Genomic DNA, 19,144 nt, shown 5'->3' with positions numbered 1-19,144 from the left:
GACCGTATTGATAGAATAAGCTTGCACTCCAGCCCTGAAATGACAAATGTGTGAATCATGGATGCAAGGGAGAAATGGAATGTATTGTATTTAGTTGGGGGCTGAAGGTGATGGCTAGTGGCATTCTGTTATTTTCTTTGTTGGGCGTGTCCTGTAGTAGGTAACTTCTGGGTACTCTTCTGGCTCTGTCAATCTATTTCTTCACTTCAGCAGGTGGGTACTGTAGTTGTAAAAACGCTTGATAGAGATCTTGTAGGTGATCTTGGAGCAAATGCGGTTGTATCATACAGTATGGCATTTGCTCCAACCCCTCAGACAGAGACAAACACCTACAAGATCTCTATCAAGTACTACAGTTCCTTAGAAGGCTACTTCTACCTCCACTCGCTGTTAAAGGGATAATGTCAGATCCAATTTGGCCTTAATACTTAAGTAAGTTATTCAAAACCATATGTTTTTAACCTGGTACCTGTGAATAAGACCTCCTGACTTTTTTCCGTTATCTTACCTTGCTCTTGCTCTTCCTTGAGCATCCAAGTCAACAGTTGGCACCCCCACACGAACAAAGCGTGTAAAGAGAGACTGTTCCATGTTGGAGTATTTTTGGAAAGCCATGTTCTTAATGACAGGTGGCAACTGATGATGGTCACCAATCATAATCCATCGTTTCAGTCGGCTGAATCCATCTTGGGGGTTCTATTAAAACAATTTAAAAATTGCAAAAACCTGGGTTATCATATGATCAGGCATTACCTTTATTAAAATAATTCTAGTAAAGTAAGGGCCAAATTGGCTTAGTTATAAGCACTAATTTTCAATATTGAATATCATTTGTTTTTAAACCGCACTGAACTGCAAATAAAATGTCAGTCTAAAGCAGGAGTGGGCAACCTGCGGCGTCAGGGTAATCTGCTGGCGGGCCGCGAGACAGTTTGTTTACATTGACCGTCCATAGGCCCAGCTGCCTGCAACTCCCAGTGGCCGTGGTTCCCTGTTCCAGTCCAATTGGAGCTGGGAGCTGCGGGCAGCCATGCCTGCGGACGGTCAATGTAAACAAACTGTCCCACGACCCCCCAGAGGATTACCCTGATGGGCAGCATGCGGCCCAGAGGTTGCCCACCACTGGTCTAAAGGCATCTATTTCTACCCTTCCAATGTCTCCCATGACCTAAAAAAGGAGAGTTTAATATTTTATGCTAAATTGCTCTTTTTAATTAACATAATCAGATAAATTTGTCCATTAACACAATATGAGTTATAGCAAGAATGAATTTGACCCACTACAATGATGATATAACAGAAGTACTAATGCTCTATTACAAAGGGCAAAAGGAAGAATCATATGTACCTTCAGAAATTCTGGATACAAGTTAAAGGAAACTGCAGAAGCAATACAACTGTGGTTTCTGCAAGCCTTATTATGCTCTTAGTTTTTACCTTTGACAATACCTCCACTTAAAGGGAGGCTGCATGGGGCAACCAATCAGGGCCCAATGAGAGCTGCAAGGCAGAGCAGGGTAAGTTGGTGCTGGGACCTCAAGGACTGAGCACTGTCTCTCTAGAAGGCTGAGACACCTGCACCTTGAACAGAGCAACTGCTGCCAAAGACTGGGGGAGCAAGAGGAGCTGGCTGCCGGGACTGGATAGTTGCATGCCCTGAGGAAAGGCAATGAAGGCGCTAGGGCCATGGGAAAGTGTCCCAGGGAGATATGACAGCTGTAAGAAGAGTAAGAGGCACAGCAGGAAGCTGCTATCCACAGGGTACCTGGGCTGGGACCCAGAGTAGTGGGCAAACCTGGGTCCCCGCCCCACTCGCCACTGGGGAAGTGGCAGGAGTTAGACTGACATAGCTACCCCTCCTCCCCACAGAAGGGGTAAATATGGATGGTGGGCAGAGTCATGAAAAGGACACTGTGGGATTTGGACTGTGGCGGGTCTGCAGGCAGAGATGACAACGGGAGAGACAGCAGCTGGAGACGTCATACCGAATGGCAGAGCGAATCCCCAGGATGGCTAACAGGAGATGCTGCAGTGAACCTCGTGACACAGGGAGAAGAAAGAGGAAGGGGGAAACGACTGCAAGATATTTTTCTGCAGAAATCAGGATCTTTGTTATATTGGTCACAATGTATTAGTAATGTTAAGTTGCTTTCAGAATGATCCTTTTACTTATTGAGGGGATCAGACACAAACTACTGTTTTGGAAATCCAGTTCATCAAAGTTCTAGCAATCAAACTGGGTTTTCAAAAAGTGTTTGAATGATTCTTTACGCTGCTAAGTCATTGTCCAGGGGTGCGCTGGCCCCTCAGGAGCTATGCCAGAGCACAGCCCTAAAGGGCAAACATTGGCAAAGGGACAGAATCCCCGCCCCCCGCACCTTCCCAACCCCCTTACATCTTCTACACTTCAACCCCCTCCCCCGCACACATACACTCCCCCATCACTGCTCTGAACCGCTGTATGCCCTAGCTCTGCACCAAAACAGTTACATGAATCTGAAAATTTTATGAGCAGTGCATGTTAGAGGGCTGAATATCAGGAACCCCTTGCCAAAGTAACTCAGCAAAATGCTTTCTTATGTTTACACTCTGTTCCATTGTTCAGGAACAGGGTGAAGTTGTGATTACATGACTCCGGTATGCATTCAGCATATTTCATCTTTCCACCATTTAAATTAATGCTAATTTCATTGAGAATACTTCTAAATTAAAATCAAAAGCTGTATGTGGATTTTACAGCACTTTACAATATTGCTCTTAAACCTGAAAAGTTTGGTCTCAGTGCAAAGTTTCTGAAAGGAAACGCTGCAGAATGCAGGCAGAGAGCTAGGAACACACAAAACACATTCTCAGAAAGCTGCCATGGGTAGGGTTTGAATTCAGAGTGAACAGGTGCTGCTCAGATTCAATGACCACAGCATGTCATCTTGAGTGTCCCAACTCCTCTAGCTGTTAACAAAGGCCTAGTCTTGCTGCACATGTGCATTTCACTTTTAGGCATGGCAGAATAACTCGTGCCAACCGGGAGTTACAAACTTTGCCCTTAATAACTTTTGCAATGTTGCTTCCCCAAAGGGGCAGTGGGAACTGGGCACTCCCTGAGATCATTCCTGAGGGGCTGTGATCAGTTTGTGGAGGATTAGAATCATAGTTTGAGCCCCAGGTGCGTGCAAAGAGAGTGTCTGAAAAATCAGGTGATTTCGTAAACAGCTGATTTTGGGGGAGGGAGGGGAGGTTGTATCTCAGGAACCCCTTGTTCAAATGATTCAACATTTGGATCAATAAGTCTCCCCTGGATCCCACGAGGTACAGAAAATTTCAAGAAAATCTGAGTAAGCATATCTGTTTTAGAGCACTTACAATTGTCAACTTAAACAAACACTCAACCATAATTACATCAGGGCTAATGAATTGCTAGAATGATTCCACAGATTACAAGAACAAAAAAAGGATTTAGGAGAGGTCACATGAAACAGCTACATTTATTTTATATGCAGAATATTGTGATTTCACAGTTGCCATCTTAGGTCTACTTTAAGTGAATTTTGAAATAAGCAATTGTTACAGAGAGGTGCATATAGCTCAGACAAAGATGAGAATTTTAGTCACTGAGCCACACACTGAGCATGATTCTAATCAGCGTAAATCATGAGTAACTTCATTTATACAGGAGTAAAAATCTGACATCAGGCCCATTAAACCCAAATTCACTATACCGTTCTCGAACACCTAATTGCTAAGGAGAGAGTTAGTTACCTGGAAGCTTTCAAACTACTACACACCAAGCAGCTAATTTTGCTTCTGCAACATATGACTTACGGGAACTAAGGAGTTCTCTCTGCTTCGCATTACAAATTAGTGATGCATTGAGCTGATCCATGTCAAAACTATTCATATATTATTTCAATGCAGATGGAACCATATAGCCACAAACTGTTCTGTTATGAAGTCTTTGTACCATTAGTCTTGTCTTTCCATTATCTATGTTTATTGTAAAATATGTATGTAGGTATGCACAACTTTAAAAACTGCCTGTTTTACAAAAACAAAGACTCTGATAAAATACACTCAATGCTTCTAATACAACACAGGAAAACATTAAATTCATAATAAATTCCTGTACTTTATAGCAAAAAAGTCTTCTATAAAATACTTCCCAAAAACTTGTTAATCAAGGGAAGTAACAAAAGTAACAAGTCCAATATCAATAACACAATTATTTTGATTTATTACTTTGGCATTTCAAACCAAAGGGCCTAATCCAGCTATCATTTAAGCCAATTCAAGGTAGTATGATCAGACTACATACATATCCATCAAAAGTCAGATAAACTGCATAAAATAAAAAGAAAAAATACAGAAGAACCAATAACTCATAATAAAGGCTACGATTTCGTCACAGATATTTTTTAATAAAAGTCATGGACAGGTCACAGGCAATAAATAAAAATTCACGGCCCATGACCTGTCCATGACATACTATAAATACCCCTGACTAAATCTTGGGGGTGGAAGGGGCGCTGCTATGAGGGGAAGCTGGGGCCAGCAACACCAGCTGCTGGGGGCCGCCAGAGAAGCAGTTGCACCAGCTGCCCTGAGGGCCACTGCTGGGGGCCGCTGACAGTGGCTGCTTCAGCCGCTACTGGGACTGCTGCTCGGGTAGTCCGCAGGGCTACTGCATCAGCTGCTGCTTGGGCGGTCCCCGGGGCCAGCTGCCTGGGGCCACTCAAGCTCAAGCAGCAGCCAGTGTGGCTGATGTGGGGCTGCCCGAGCAGCTGGCTACAGGCTACTCCAGCAGCAGCCAGTATAGCTGTCCCCAGGGCCAGCTGCTTGGGCAGCCCTGGAGTCAGCCACACCAGCGGCTGCAGAAGTCACAGAAAGTCATGGAATCTGTGACTTCCGCGACCTCCATGACAGACACGGAGCCCTACTCATAATGAAGAGAATTTATGAACTGATGGCCTGATCTTGAAAGCACCAACCGTTCCAAACTCCTACTACTACTACAAATTGCAAGTACTCTGGAACTTTCAGTACCGGGCCCTCTTTTGAGGATGAAACGGATATACCCATGACGACAAACTCATTTAAGTGTAACAAGCAAATACTATTCTCAAAAATGCATACCACACTTTCAGTCATTAGCAAAAACATACTGTTCAAGATTTGAGAGAGAAGTAATTTATTTTACAATGAAATTCTCACCTGCAAGAGGAGAGGTATAAAGGTTTCTATCTCCAGAATCTGAGCAGACTCTTCCATTAAGATGTTATCATACTGAGAGAGAGGGGAAGGAAGGGAGGGGGATTAAATATTCTGATCAATAAAAACATAAAAACAGAAACAGGAGTACATTTTTGATGGGGAGAAGTTATTTCAGAACCACATATACTGACAGTTGAAATTAACTTTTCATAGACTTGTACCAAAGGAGCAGCAACATTTCTTTTCTGTCTCAGAAGCATCCATGAACATGAAGACACATCTCCATTAGAACCTATATAAATAAGTCCACATGGATTCTTCTGTGACTAAAATTATCATTATCAGGATCAGCCTATAATGCTGCTCAGTACTCAGTCAACAAGGCTCTAGCATAAAATGAATGCTATGCCTATCTTTTCAGAGGTAAGTGTGGCTTGTATCACTGACAGAATAAGCTGAATACCAATCCTGTTCTATTAAGTTTTTGATTTACTTTGCACTGGGTCCCTATCTTATCTTCTCCTTTTCTTTCTTGTTCCAGGAATAAGCCCTAAGCTCCTTCTTCCATTCATACTTCTGAAAGTCCACTGGCAGGAAGGATGGCGGGGAGGGGGAGATTTGCTGTTGAAGACAGATTTACCAGGGAGACAAGCAACTCCATTTCTTCTGTTTATCCTGCTCCATTCCATTACCCACCTAATAGCCATATCTAGTTTGTAGGTGGGGAGGACAAACCTGCCCACTCACATCTCCAAACAGATCTGCCTGCCTTGGAAGAAGGACCAAACTCTAAAATCAAGCTAACTTTTTTTTTTAAGTAAACTAATTTTGGTCTATAATTTATTTTCTATCTAACTGAAATAGCTATAACAGTATAAAAACTGTGTGCTGACCAAACCTAAGTGAAAATGCAGCAGTGATATTTACACTCTACAATAGAATAAGCAAGTGTTGCTGCATGAGCCTCTTCTTCAAATTGTTCATTATTTAGCTAAGCAACACGTTAACAGGTCTTATTTATTTCAGCTCTCCACCTGCTTTTATCTTGGCATGCAATCACTTCACTACAATTTATCATATTAGTCTACTTCTGCAGAAATTTACAATTTCTTCAAACAGAATGATATACATTTATGGAATGCATAAATAGCAAGAAAACAAGTCATGACCATATACACAACAAGAACACTCTTTGATATATGCAAGCAATATTCAAATTAACATCTTTATGACTTTCAATACTCATAATACCTTAACGGATCTCAACTTGTACTTACATTGATTATTTTTCATTAAAAAAGGAAAACTAGGTAATTTAACAGATTAAAAATTCCAGTGAGTCAACATAATGTAGTGGTCTATGTTTACAATATAGGATGTTTAATGTAGGAAAATATTTTAGATTAGCCATTAGTGGAATCACTACCTTGAAGCCTAATTCAACCAGGTCATGTCGTTTCAAGGCCGCATGAGTACAAGTCATTGCAATGATCTTTGCTTCTTTCACCAAGAGGTATTTGGATCTATCCAGGCCACTGCGGAGGAGTTCAAATGCCCTGAATTCCTACAGGAAGAGAAAAAAGCACTCAAGAATGAGAATACAAAATATTGTTTACAACAGAACTATGCACTCAAAAGCTATCTGACTTTACTCCTTCCATTCTTAACCCAAAAAAATATAAGTAAAAAGTACTAGTCTACAACAATTTCATGTCTGATTAATTTCTTAGCTGTAACAAAACATAGCTGTGAAATATAAACAAAATTTCACAAGGACCTATAAAAATATACCCACAAAAAACTGGAACACCTATTTGTGCCTGCAAATTTAAACTTACACACAAACAAAATTGCCTGATAATCTGAGGACACATACATTTTTAGAAACAACTTGCTTTCAACTGTTCTCTCTTTTTTGGGCACTGTTTTTATTGATCACAGGATCAAATTTAGAGATTAGAAAATTAGGCTCATATAGTTTTAAAGCCACTAAATACACTGCCTAGATCAGTGACTAACGTTCTAAACTATTGTGCCACTTTCAGAAGTCTGATTTGTCTTGCGTATCCCCAAGTTTCACCTCATTTAAAAACTACCTGCTTACAAAATCAGACACAAAAATATAAGTGTCACAGCAAACTATTATTAAAAAATTTGCTTACTTTCTCATTTTTACCATGTAATTATGAAATAAATCAATTTGAATATAAATATTGTACTTACATTTCAATGTATAGTATATACAGCAGTATAAAAAAGTCGTTGTATGAAATTTTAGTTTGTACTGACTTTGTTAGTGCCTTTTATGAAGCCTGTTATAAAGCTAGTCAAATATTTAGAGGAGCTGACGTACCCCCTGGAAGACCTCTGCGTACCCCAGAAGTATGCATACCCCTGGTTGAGAACCAATGGTCTAGATTTTCTTTTATACTATCTGGTTTAAAAAAATGCCTCCTCAAATAAATATTTCCAAAATTTCCAGTAAAATGAAATTTTACAAATCTTACCTCAAGTTGAGTGAATATTTTCTTAATGTGTCTGAAACACCCTTCAGCAATTTCCATGTCCTCTTCATAAGATTTGCCTTTAAAAATTGGTTGAGGGGCATTTGCAAAATACTGATGAAAAGGGAAGAAACTAGAGACATCTGCAACATCAGGAAGCTTGCCACCTTTAACTTTCACTTTGCTAATATACTCCTCCCAACGAGACATTACCTGCAGCAAACAAAGGTGTCATGATAGTGTATATATTTTTTCTATTCAACAGGGTTGTTGTTTTTTTAAAACCTTAGACAACCTATTTTTATTTAGTACATATTTGCATAAAAATCACAGGCTTATATTTGGTTTTCAACATAATTTCATAAAAATAATTTACAAATATATCCAAAGAAGAGAAATTACATTTCTTTAGTAAGACTAAACTATCCCTAAAACAGATAAATTACTATTTTGATGTTGTACTCTCCCATAAAAATCAAATGTAAAGTGAATTTCCAGTTATTGTATGTACTCTTTGTTTTCCTTCATTTAGTTATCTAACAAAAGCAAAAGCAAGTTACCGCCTTGAGATCTATCATCAACAGCATGAAGAAACTTGCCGAGACTGTCATATCTGAAGAGGAAAATCCAGACCAGAAATGTTGCCAATAGTTGTACAAAAAAGCAAGAATGCTGGCCTTTCAATTTGAGAGTCATCAGGCACAGAGTTAAAAACAATAGCAACACAAGCAAGTAACATTATAATTATAGCTTCAGTTGCTGTCTACATTTTGAGCCACCAAACAAAACCATTTCTTTAGACTCAATTCTGAGAAATTCACTCCAATATCCATGTTGTGCTTTATAACATAGGGAGGTCCAAATCTGCTCTTTGGAAAAATATTTTATCTCTTACTTGGTATAAGAAGAAGTGACCAGCTGTTTCACAAGTATAAGAAACATCTCCTGGGACCCCCAGGCTCTCTTGTAATCGTCCAACCTCCCGTAGAAGCTCCAGTCTTCGACCCAGGACATAATTAACTCTTCCATACCTACAGAAGGGATGCAATGTGATACAAAGAATTATGTATTCTGAGTTTCTTTCTCAGCTGAAATGAATGTTGCTGAATGCCCATACTTGGATGTCGCAAAAATAACTACACAGAGCAAGCACTGGCCTTTATTAGTTACCAATAAAACCAGAACAAAAACCTGCTACCTGCCAACTGTTACTATATATATATATCTATATAATACTTCTATGCCCCCTCTCACCACAGAATCAGAGTGCCTCAAACATTAATGAAGTTATCTCACATATTCCTGTGAGGAAGGGAAGAATTATGCAAATTTTACATGTGGAAAACTGAGGCAGAGAGATTCCGTGACCTGCCCACAGTCATATGGGAAGTCTGTGGCAGAACTAGAAATTTCACCAGTAATTCCAGAGTCTCACTCGCACATGCTTCCTTATGTGAACACCAAAGCTCTCTGTGGTTATTCTTTCATAGTGCAGGCTTAGCATTCTTAGAAGCACCTCTGTGTCCATCCTCTGATGGCCGCACCCTAGACAGGTAATTGGACCCACGGGCGGGGGTAAGGGTGATATCTGCTGTCTGTGCTCAAAGTGTTCATTTTACCCAATTCAAACCCAGAATTCTTTCCTTTGCACAGTCAGTTTTCCCAGTTTAAGTCTTTCACACAACAATGGGAGAAAAAAAAATTAAACAAAATGAGAAAATGTGACTAAAACCATAACAAATGGCATAGGAAATCAGGTGTGGCAATAGTATGTGACACTATTTTAAACTCTTTCCCCTCCCACCCAGTTATATTACAACACCCCCTAAAGGGCAAAACAAAAATGTGTTACTGAACTTAATGAGTTTTCTATACGTGTGCTTTTAAAAGATTATTTCTGAATGTGAGAAAAGGCTAATTTTGAAAGACAACAGAAACTCCTAACAAAACATTTATAAAAGCAAGTTTTTCTCATAATGACTAAAAATGCAACCTCCTAGGACTCATGATTATTTCTATTTTATCAAAAAAACAGGGTAGCTAAAGCTGGAAATTTGAATACCGTAAGTTACAGAACTGAAAAGAGCATTCTTTTATAACTGAAGCAACGAAATTACTTTTCCAGTAGCCATAATCAAATATGCTTTCTGGAGTGTTAAATACAAAATCCAGCCTACAGAGTTACAAGTGGCCACAACCAGATTTCTCACTAAAAAAGAAAAATGTTCTGATTCATCACAATTCATGTCACAATTCATGTGTCTAGTTTTGTTTAATTAATATGTAAATAGCATTCACACGGGGCTATAACCACCTTTCATATGTTAAAAAGACAAATGGTACTGGTATGAAGAATAAACCCAGAAACAACCAAAACACCAGAAAGTAACCACCCCAAATCCCTCTCTCCTGCCCCAAACAGCATTACTCAGCATACTGTTTTCTCCCACAAAAGCCTAGGCATAGAGCTGTAGCTTTGTAGAAAGACCTGAAGGTCAACAGTCTTGGATCATTTTGTAGGGGGAAATGTTAATGCATTGTGTAAATAACTGGGTGTTAATATTTGTTTGAAGTGTTAATGTAGCCATGTTGGTCTCCGGATATGAGAAACACAAGTTGGGTGAGGTAAATCAATATATTGTCAAAATAATTCAGTACTTGTTCAGTTCAATTATTTTCCAATGCAAGCCTCTGATTCTACAAACATTTACTAGCATGTGTAGCCCCCGTGAAGTCACTGGGATTACTCACACATGTAAAATTAAGCACGTGAATATTTACAAGAACAGGGCCTACATCTGTACAAAAGTTAAGATGAAGAACGGAAAACTTTATGAAATATGTATAATTGTTAATCACGGACACATTCTTCAAAATGTATTACTTACCATTACAGTATAAGCCCTTTAGTTTCAGTGGATGTTAAAAAATGCTTTAAAAATTGCAAGCAATTCTGTAAAATAATTACAAGCAGAAGGGATCTGAGTTTAAAATTTCAGCCATTCTATAATATGCAATATTCAGCATATTGCAAATCAAAAACATGAATAGCTGCAAAGAGATTTGAAATTGCAAAGAGTGCATTATTTTAGCCTTCAATTTGCATTTCATTAAACAAAAACTCCATAAAATGTGTACATGCTTAAAATATATTTACAAGTTCAAACATCTAGATGAAGATAGGTGAATACACAATTGCCTTGATATGTATAAAAATAGAAAAGTACAGTTTAACTGAATTAGCTACAAAACTGGAAAAAAAAAGAATTGGCTAACTTAAGCTATACTGAAAATAAAAGCCCTATATTCAGGGCTCTAAGGGTATGTCTACACTGTAACTAAAAACCCACAACTGGCCTGGGCTTGGGCTTGGGCTAGGGCTAAGGGGCTGTTTAGCTGCAATGTAGACGTTTGGGCTCTGGGACCATCCCACCTCACAGATCCTAGAGCCCAAGCCCTGCAAGCCCAAGTTAGCTGACATGGACCAGTCAAAGATGTGTAACTGCAGTGCAGACATAACCTAAGTTACAGTTGTAGTAATACTAAGTTAGGACATAATTTTATGGGAAAGGAAGCATGAGTCTAAGCAAACTGCCCACTGTTTATTACCAATGAAAGTAGGAGTTTAAACATACCACTTGCCATGTTTACACAAATTAGCTTATCATTAGCACCTTCCTCTTACCCATCAGCTCACCTGCTGAAATCTTTCTCTGTCTCCAATTCCTCCTCTCCATGACCGAGACGCAGGAGGTGGCGCTCATCAATGTCTAATGCCATGATTTTCTCAAACAGCTGGTTCAAGGCCTAGAGATTGACAAGAACAGGGGAAAAGGCAGTTTTTAGACGTTCAGAGGCTCTTGCAGGGAAAACTGAAGATTTACTATTGAGCATGCTAGTAAAGGATGCCTAATTTGGTAAGAACTGGAACCAAAGCAAACATGAAGGCAGCACCTAAATTAGAGCTCTTAATCTTGGGGAGGGAAAGAAGTCAGTCTACTGATACTGCTGCCTTTATATGCTATAGATACACAGTTAAACAAAACAAAACAGCATTCACCTCTACTTCAAGGCTCTGCTTAAAAATACTGGCTATCCATTTACAAAATGGTTTCAAGTACTAGACTTCTTAGCATCCAATTATTTTTTGCTAAGAAAGCAACAAGTCATGAAGAAATTACACCCAAACCAAATTTTGTCCATTTACCATTTATTGTACATGAATTGTATCAAATAATCCAGAAAAGCTTTATCTAATCCTGGCAAATGTCCTGGCTACGTTACAATTGCATAATTCAATTCTGCCGTCCTAAAATTCCCCTGTAGTTTTAACTGGATAGGATATACTTCACATTCTGTCTTAAACAGTTATGGAGTAGTGCTGCTTATAGGCTTTCACCTCAGGTATGACTTCATTTCACTGATGACTAAAAGGAATCCTTGTGTATAGAAGTTTGCAAACACTAGCCAAAATGCAGGTAATGAACTCCCTAAGGATTACCTCTCCCATCACCCTTTGCTTCATCAAAAGCAAGACTGCTTCAGACTCAGACAGAAGCCACTGTACCAGCACAGCCTGGATACCACTATTCCAGATTGTAGCCAATTAACAGAAGGGTGGGGAGAGCTGTACGTCAACTGCATGACTGCTCACATTTGTTTTGGTGGAAGATACAGAAGTGGTTGCTCTCTTGCTGCGCCAATTAGAATGCCAGTAGAGGAGTGAGGTGGGATGTGGAGAAAGTTACTTAGAGAGGTTGGGAGTTTTGTACTAAGAGTGGCTGAACTCCCCCAGATGATGATAATGTTACATGGCCTAATGACTGATCTGAGCAAAGGGGCAAGCAGAATTGGCAGGTTTATACTGCCTGAAGTGAGAGGAGGCTGCTAAACAGGGCCTAAGGACACTTTCTGACTAAAAAAATGGTAAGAAATGCAAGGGTGTATGGTGTAGTCTATGGCCAGTGATCAATAACTCTCTCTCTCTCTCTATATATATATATAGACAGACAGACAGACACACACACATGCACGGTGGATGAGTTAAAGGTGCATCTCTGGACTGCTATAGTGGTAGGTTTTCCTGATCACATCTGGAAGATGAACAGATAAGGGAGACAACTAGATTTCTTGACTAAATAACGATAGGAAAGGTAATTAGGTCTCTATGGCTGTGATGAGACGGTGGATGTAGGGAGGTGTTGCGTCTGCTCTGTATGTTGAAGACAAGACACAAGCATTATAAGCCTGGATTCTATCAAAAAAGTTGCATGTGTGTAACTAAACTGATCTAGTCCAGGGGTTGGCAACCTTTCAGAAGTGGTGTGCCGAGTCTTTATTTGTTCACTTTAATTTAAGGTTTCGCGTGCCAATAATACATTTTAACGTTTTTTAGAGATCTCTCTCTATAAGTCTATATATTATATAAATAAACTATTGTCATATGTAAAGTAAACAAGGTTCTCAAAATGTTTAAGAAGCTTCATTTAAAATTAAATTAAAATGCTGATCTTATGCCGCTGGCCCGCTCAGCCTGGGGTTCTGTTCACCTAGGCCGGCAGCAGGCTGAGCGGGGCCTACGGCCGGGATCCCGGCAGGCATGGGGCTGGCAGCCAGAACCCCAGACTGGCAGCAGGCTGAGTGGGGCCAGCGGCCGAGACCCCAGACCGGCAGTGGGCTGAGCCGCTCAGCCAGCTGCCGGTCTGGGGCTCCGTCCACCGGCTCCTGCCAGCCAAGGTCCCGGCTGCCAGCCCTGCTCAGCCCGCTGCTGGTTTGGGATCCTGGCTGTGCTCACATAGAGTGGGTACCTACATTCTCCCTGGTTCTAGCCCATTCTCTTCCTCTCTCTCTGCACTGAGCTGTGGGTGGGAGTGCACTGAGCACAGGTCTGGGGTTGAAGGAGCAGGCTGGGGGTTGGGGTGTAGGGTCTGGCCAGGAGCTAGAATGAGGGAGAAGGCTCAGGGTTGGGGCAGGAGGTTTGGGTGTGGAGTGCTTATCTGGGCAGCTCCCATTTGGTGCGAGGGAGGCAGGTAGGAATGTGGCGGGGAGGGTGCTTGAGCTCCCGTTTGGTGCTCAGGGTGGGGGTGAGAATGTGGGGAGTGGAAGAGTCAGGGCATGGGGAGGCTGGGTTTGTGTGGGGGGTGCTGGAGTGAAGGCTGGGGTTGTGGGAGGGTGCAGGGGTCAGGGCAGGAGGCTGGGGTGTGTCAGGGGTGCTGGATCAGGGCAGAGGGCTGGGTGTGGGGGTGAGGACAGCACAGGTGTCAGGGCATGGTGCTGCAGTGAAGGCTGGGGTTGTGGGGGGGTGCAGGGGTCAGGGCAGATGGCTGGGGTGTGTGAGGGGATGCAGGGGTCAGGGCAAGGGGTTTGGGGGGGTTGTGAGGAGGGTGCAGGAATCAGGGCAGAGGGATGGGGTCATGGGGGGTGCAGGGGTCAGGGCAGAGGGCTAGGGGTGTGGGCTAGGGTCGTGGGGGTGCTCCCAGCCCCCTGCCCAGAGTGGCTCACAGCGAGCGCTGGAGGGAATATGCCCTACGTCCACCCCCCTTCCCCAAGGCCCTGTCCCCACCTCTTCTCCCCGGAGCAGTTGTGGGGAGGAGAAGAGCGGGCTGGGGCAGGCAGGATTTTTAATGGCACGCTGCTGCCTGCTGGGGTCCCGGCCTGGGTTTGGCAGTGGGCTGAGCGGGGGCTGGTGCCTGGGACCCGGCAGGCAGCAGGGTGCCATTAAAAATCGGTTTGCGTGCCGTCTTTGGCACGCGTGCCATAGGTTGCCGACCCCGATCTAGTCCCACAGTGCAAACCTTAATATACACACACTTAAGTGAGTTTAGCTTTGCACAAATTCACCTAAATTGACTTAAATAAGGATTAAACTGATTTAAGTGTGTCTATATTTGGGTTTGCATTGGTATACCTAGATGAATTTTATATTAATTTAGTAACACTAGTGTAGGGTGACCAGATAGCAACTGTGGAAAAAACAGGACAGGGGGTGGGGGGTAATAGGCACCTATATAAGAAAGTCCCCAAAACGGGACTGTCCCTATAAAAATGGGACATCTGGACACCCTACACTAGTGCAACCTGCCTGATATCTGAAAGCCCATAGTATCTGGCTTGTCAAAAGAAGTTGGACTGGGATGGTAGTTCAGAGGTAAGTGTAAAATTGAGATGTTATTCTGTAGTCCAGATAGGGCGACTGGGGCTATAATAGGTATTTCAGATATAGCAGAAGCAGAAAAGTCCCATACATTTAATAGGAGAACAATATGTAACTTTTTTGATTTCCACCCTAATCGCTTAAATGTCCTAAACAGAAAATGCATCTGATAACATACTTCAGAACGTTTTAAATTTTGATTTCATCGTAACTTCCAAATCTGTTTTTGTCTAAGACTCCATACAAACTTGTTCAAGTCCATATCAATGGAAATAACTGTACTATTGAAGCCACATAAAATAGAGCAGTACAAGAAAGGGTCACACAGAAGTTGTTCATTTACCTGGTTGGAATGTGTAACTATCAGGGTTCTCTGTTCTGGGAAATTATGATAGAGATTGGATATTATCTGCACAGCCACATCAGTTTTACCTGTACCAGGTGGGCCCACTACCTACAAAATGAAAAAAGAACAAAGTATAGATGTGCAGTAATCTGTAACATATGACAACTATCCAGTTGGAAGAAAACGACGTTATTATGAGTTGGGTAGAACAAGATGGCTTGCCAGGAAGTATCTTTATTTTGACAAAGTACTGACTTAGGAAGCTGATGACCAAAATTCTACTCTAAATTGCCCCATTCATTGTCAATTGTGTGTAATTTGTAACTTGTTTCTGTGGACTACAGATATAAATACAACGAGATACAGTGAAAAATTTAGCCATGTGCAAATGCAGAGTCCTGTGCAATGGGAATATACCTGATCATACAGACAAACTGCTGTCTCTGATTCCACGCTGTGCAATCTGAAACCAGTAGGCTCTGACCACTGCTTACTTTGTGCCAGGGCTTAGGGTTGGCAGTTAATTGCTCCAGCACCACTGTGCCTGCTGCATCAGTTATAAGTGTTAAAAAATTGCTTGCGCCCCGGCACCTCTTTCATTACAAATTAAGCACTGGCTGTCACTGACACTTCCTCATACATGTAGGGTGGTCACAAGCGGCTGGGGAACCTCGGACATGGGACAATACAGAAAGACAAGAAAGAGCAGAGGCTTAAGTATTATGGATAAGAAAGGAGGAGTGGGACAGATTCATAGTTTGGACACTAGCTTGAGGAGGCCTGCCCTTTTAATTTACAAAAGGTCCCTGCAAAATCTAAGACTGTCCCTGGTGATATTATCAATATATCTGAGATTAATACATTTATAAGAAACTGCACAGAATTTAACATAATAAATACATTATAACGCTGCATCTCAGTTATAATTCTTCATATTAAGAGTTTGGCTTTGAAATTCAGACATCATATTTCACTCCACGCTGCCTATTTAGGATTATAAATACAGTATTTTCACTTTATTCACGTGATATAGTTACCATTGATGTAGCTGCATTATCCTTAATATCACCGCTTTTTGAAACATATGGATTTAAAAGCAGTTAAACCATCTGTCTCTGTCTACCCCGGTTCTTATATTCACGTCTATCAGAAATATATTTTAATTTACTTTACATACCCAAACTCAGTAGAGCTGCCAAATGCTATCCTTGAACCTGAGGGAGCTAATGTGAAGAATACTCTGGAGGAGTTCTATGGTTAAACTCAGATCTACTTTGGAGACTGAGCACCTCACATTTGCATCCTGGAGCCACCCCTATATACTGAAGCAAACTAACTTTCTCTACACCTAAGATTTTAATTATGAGCAAAAATACAACTTGAGCAAGGTTTCTAAATATTATGGACAATCTCAAATTGTAGTATTTTGGAGAGTTAAGAAATACAGCACACATCTGATTCAAATGTCACAAGAACCTACATATGACATTTCAACCAATATGGGCCAAGTCCTACTTGCCTCCTTCAGACAAGCAGTCCTATGGACATGTAATGTGGACTCCTCATGTTAGGACAACAGTATCACACCTCATTACCATAAATAAGCACAATATACTCTACAGCGGTTCATTTTATTTATCGTAACTGGAATGAAAATATGGGGTCACACTGTACAATGAACTGGAAAGAGGCTCAAACAGCTGCCCACACACACACACACACACACCTGTCCACACACACAGGCCACACACACACACACACCTGTCCACACACACAGGTCTGTCATTTACGAAATGCTCGTTTTAAGTGTAATTTTTCCCATTATGTCTAAGAGAATGCTCTCTGAAATCAGAGAAGATATTTTTAAACTGAAAATAAGTGATTAGCAAAATACAGCCAAAAATTTACGTGATTTCTCTCAGTAGTTATTTTTTCTTTATGGATTGCGGGAACTAAACACTGTCAGGTACTACAATTTATCCCTAAAAGCTTTCCAATAAAAATATGCAGATGGTACTTCATAATACATTGTGCTTATACTGGAAAAGTTATTCTTACTGATTCATCAAAGATTAAATTATATTAATTAACAGCACATAATACTAGATTAAAAAACAAGATTAAAACAAAGAGCTACATCACCTAGAGTTTTCCCCCCTAGTATTTTATGTGTTGATTATATATTACAAAATGGAAATAAAGATTTTAATTTACTAGTCATCTTTCCAGCTGACAAGTAAGGAATATTGGTATGAAAGGAGACTCCCATACACAAATGTGTGTATTCTTAGCCAAACGCTATAATTATTAAAAAGCCAGCAGTTCAAATCAATGGGCTTGTTCCAGAAAAAGCATTATTAACTAAGCAATTTTTAATCACTTATCACTAGTGAATTTTACTGTCGCCCAAAAACTCTCTTTCATTTTAAAAGAACCCCTCAGGAACAGCAGATATAGTATAACTATAAGCCATTTATTTATCACCATTCTCAGGGTAGTCATTCATCTTAGTGCAAACTATGTTGTTAACCAATCCTACAGCCTTTACTCAGCTGAGTAGTCACACTGATTTCAATGGGCCTACTCACATGAGTAAGGACTGCAGTATCAGTCCATAAAAATGAACTTAACTGTAACTGGAGATTCTTCAAGATGTAAGGTCCCTATCTGTATTCCATAGAAAGGCACCATGCACCTGAATCCAGAGATTTTTAGTAAGTAGTATCTGCTGGTCTGCACGGGCACAGTTCTCCTCATGCTCCAAACCAAGAGAATAAAAGGCAGTGATTGATGCATCTCCAGTTCCTTTTCTCACAACAAATCTGATTATGATCTGCAGGAAAGGGGACGGAGGGCAGGTAATGGACTAGTCAGGGACCACGCACATCGAACAACCTCCAATTATAGGTTTTGGAAAAAATAGCAATAAGTAGATGGTTTGATTCATGTGAAACTCTGAAATTACTTTAGGGATAAATTCTGGGTAGAGGAGAAGAGAGACCTGTTCTTTACGATGGTGATGGTTCACGGCAGATCTGCCGTGAGTGCTCCCAGCTCGCTCACCCTCCTGGCTGATGTGATGGTGAACCCCACTTTCATTGAGAGATAGGACATAGAACATGTGACTAATGGTTCGAAGGGAGATTTGGTGAGAACTGAAAGGACAATACAGATCCCACTGAGGTGTTGGTTTCACCTCTAGTGGGAAAGTTCTAATAAGTCCCTTTGAGAATCAAGTCATCGTAGGACGGATAAAGATAGTATGGTCCTCAATTGGAGGATGAAAAATGGACCCACCAGGAACTGACAAAGGCCCAATGTCTTATGGGTAGATAGATAGTCTAGAACACAAGGAATCCCAGTAGACTATGGAACTAACCGGCATCGACGTGACCAAAAGGAGAAACACTTCCATTTGGCCAGACATCTCCCAGTAGAATCTTGCCTGCTTTGGTTGACACTGGATTGAACCACCACTGAACATGAGCACTCTATGTCAGATGCCCATCCAAATACCAGGCCTTAAGCTGAAAAGGTCCTGGGTTGGTGTGCAGGATTGTATCATTGCGTTGTGTCAGCAGATCTGAAAATGATCAGATGTTGATGGGTTGAAATCCTCAGGCGATCAAAGAACAGAACTGTCTCAGTCAGTTGAGTGTGACGAAGATGACCTGAGCCACGTCATGATGGATCTTTTGCAGGACTTGTGGTATTAGCGGAATGGGAGGGAAGGCATATCTGAGATAGTCCATCCAGGATAGTAGCAGGGCATCAATCACCCTTAAAGCTGTGGCCCAGAGCTGCTCTGGAGTAGTACAGAGGTAGTTTCTTGTTCTCCTGCGAGGCAAAGAGATCCCAAGATGGTGTTCCCCACTGAGTGAGGATATCATTCAGAACAGAACCATTCATCTCCCATTCATGGTGTGTGGAAAAATA

The 19,144-nt window shown here is 41.2% G+C and overlaps 1 protein-coding gene across 2 annotated transcripts in view; it reads right to left on the bottom strand.

Annotated features, from left to right (window-relative positions):
• AQR (aquarius intron-binding spliceosomal factor) overlaps positions 1-19,144 on the bottom strand; it is a 106,386-nt gene that overhangs the window by 23,888 nt on the left and 63,354 nt on the right. For both annotated transcript variants that reach the window (XM_084631724.1, XM_084631723.1), the window contains exons 23-29: positions 15,206-15,316; positions 11,407-11,516; positions 8,605-8,740; positions 7,713-7,922; positions 6,632-6,769; positions 5,206-5,277; positions 509-696 (exon numbers count right to left, since the gene is read on the bottom strand). In XM_084631724.1, coding sequence (XP_084487850.1) covers positions 509-696; positions 5,206-5,277; positions 6,632-6,769; positions 7,713-7,922; positions 8,605-8,740; positions 11,407-11,516; positions 15,206-15,316 — 965 coding nt within the window. The remainder of the gene's footprint in view (positions 1-508; positions 697-5,205; positions 5,278-6,631; positions 6,770-7,712; positions 7,923-8,604; positions 8,741-11,406; positions 11,517-15,205; positions 15,317-19,144) is intronic.

The sequence above is a fragment of the Lepidochelys olivacea genome, assembly GCF_965140295.1.
Source record: "Lepidochelys olivacea isolate rLepOli2 genome assembly, chromosome: 6".
In the NCBI taxonomy this organism is placed as follows: Eukaryota; Metazoa; Chordata; order Testudines; family Cheloniidae; genus Lepidochelys; species Lepidochelys olivacea.
Note: the sequence above shows the minus strand (reverse complement) of the source record. Positions and strands in the feature narration are given on the sequence as shown.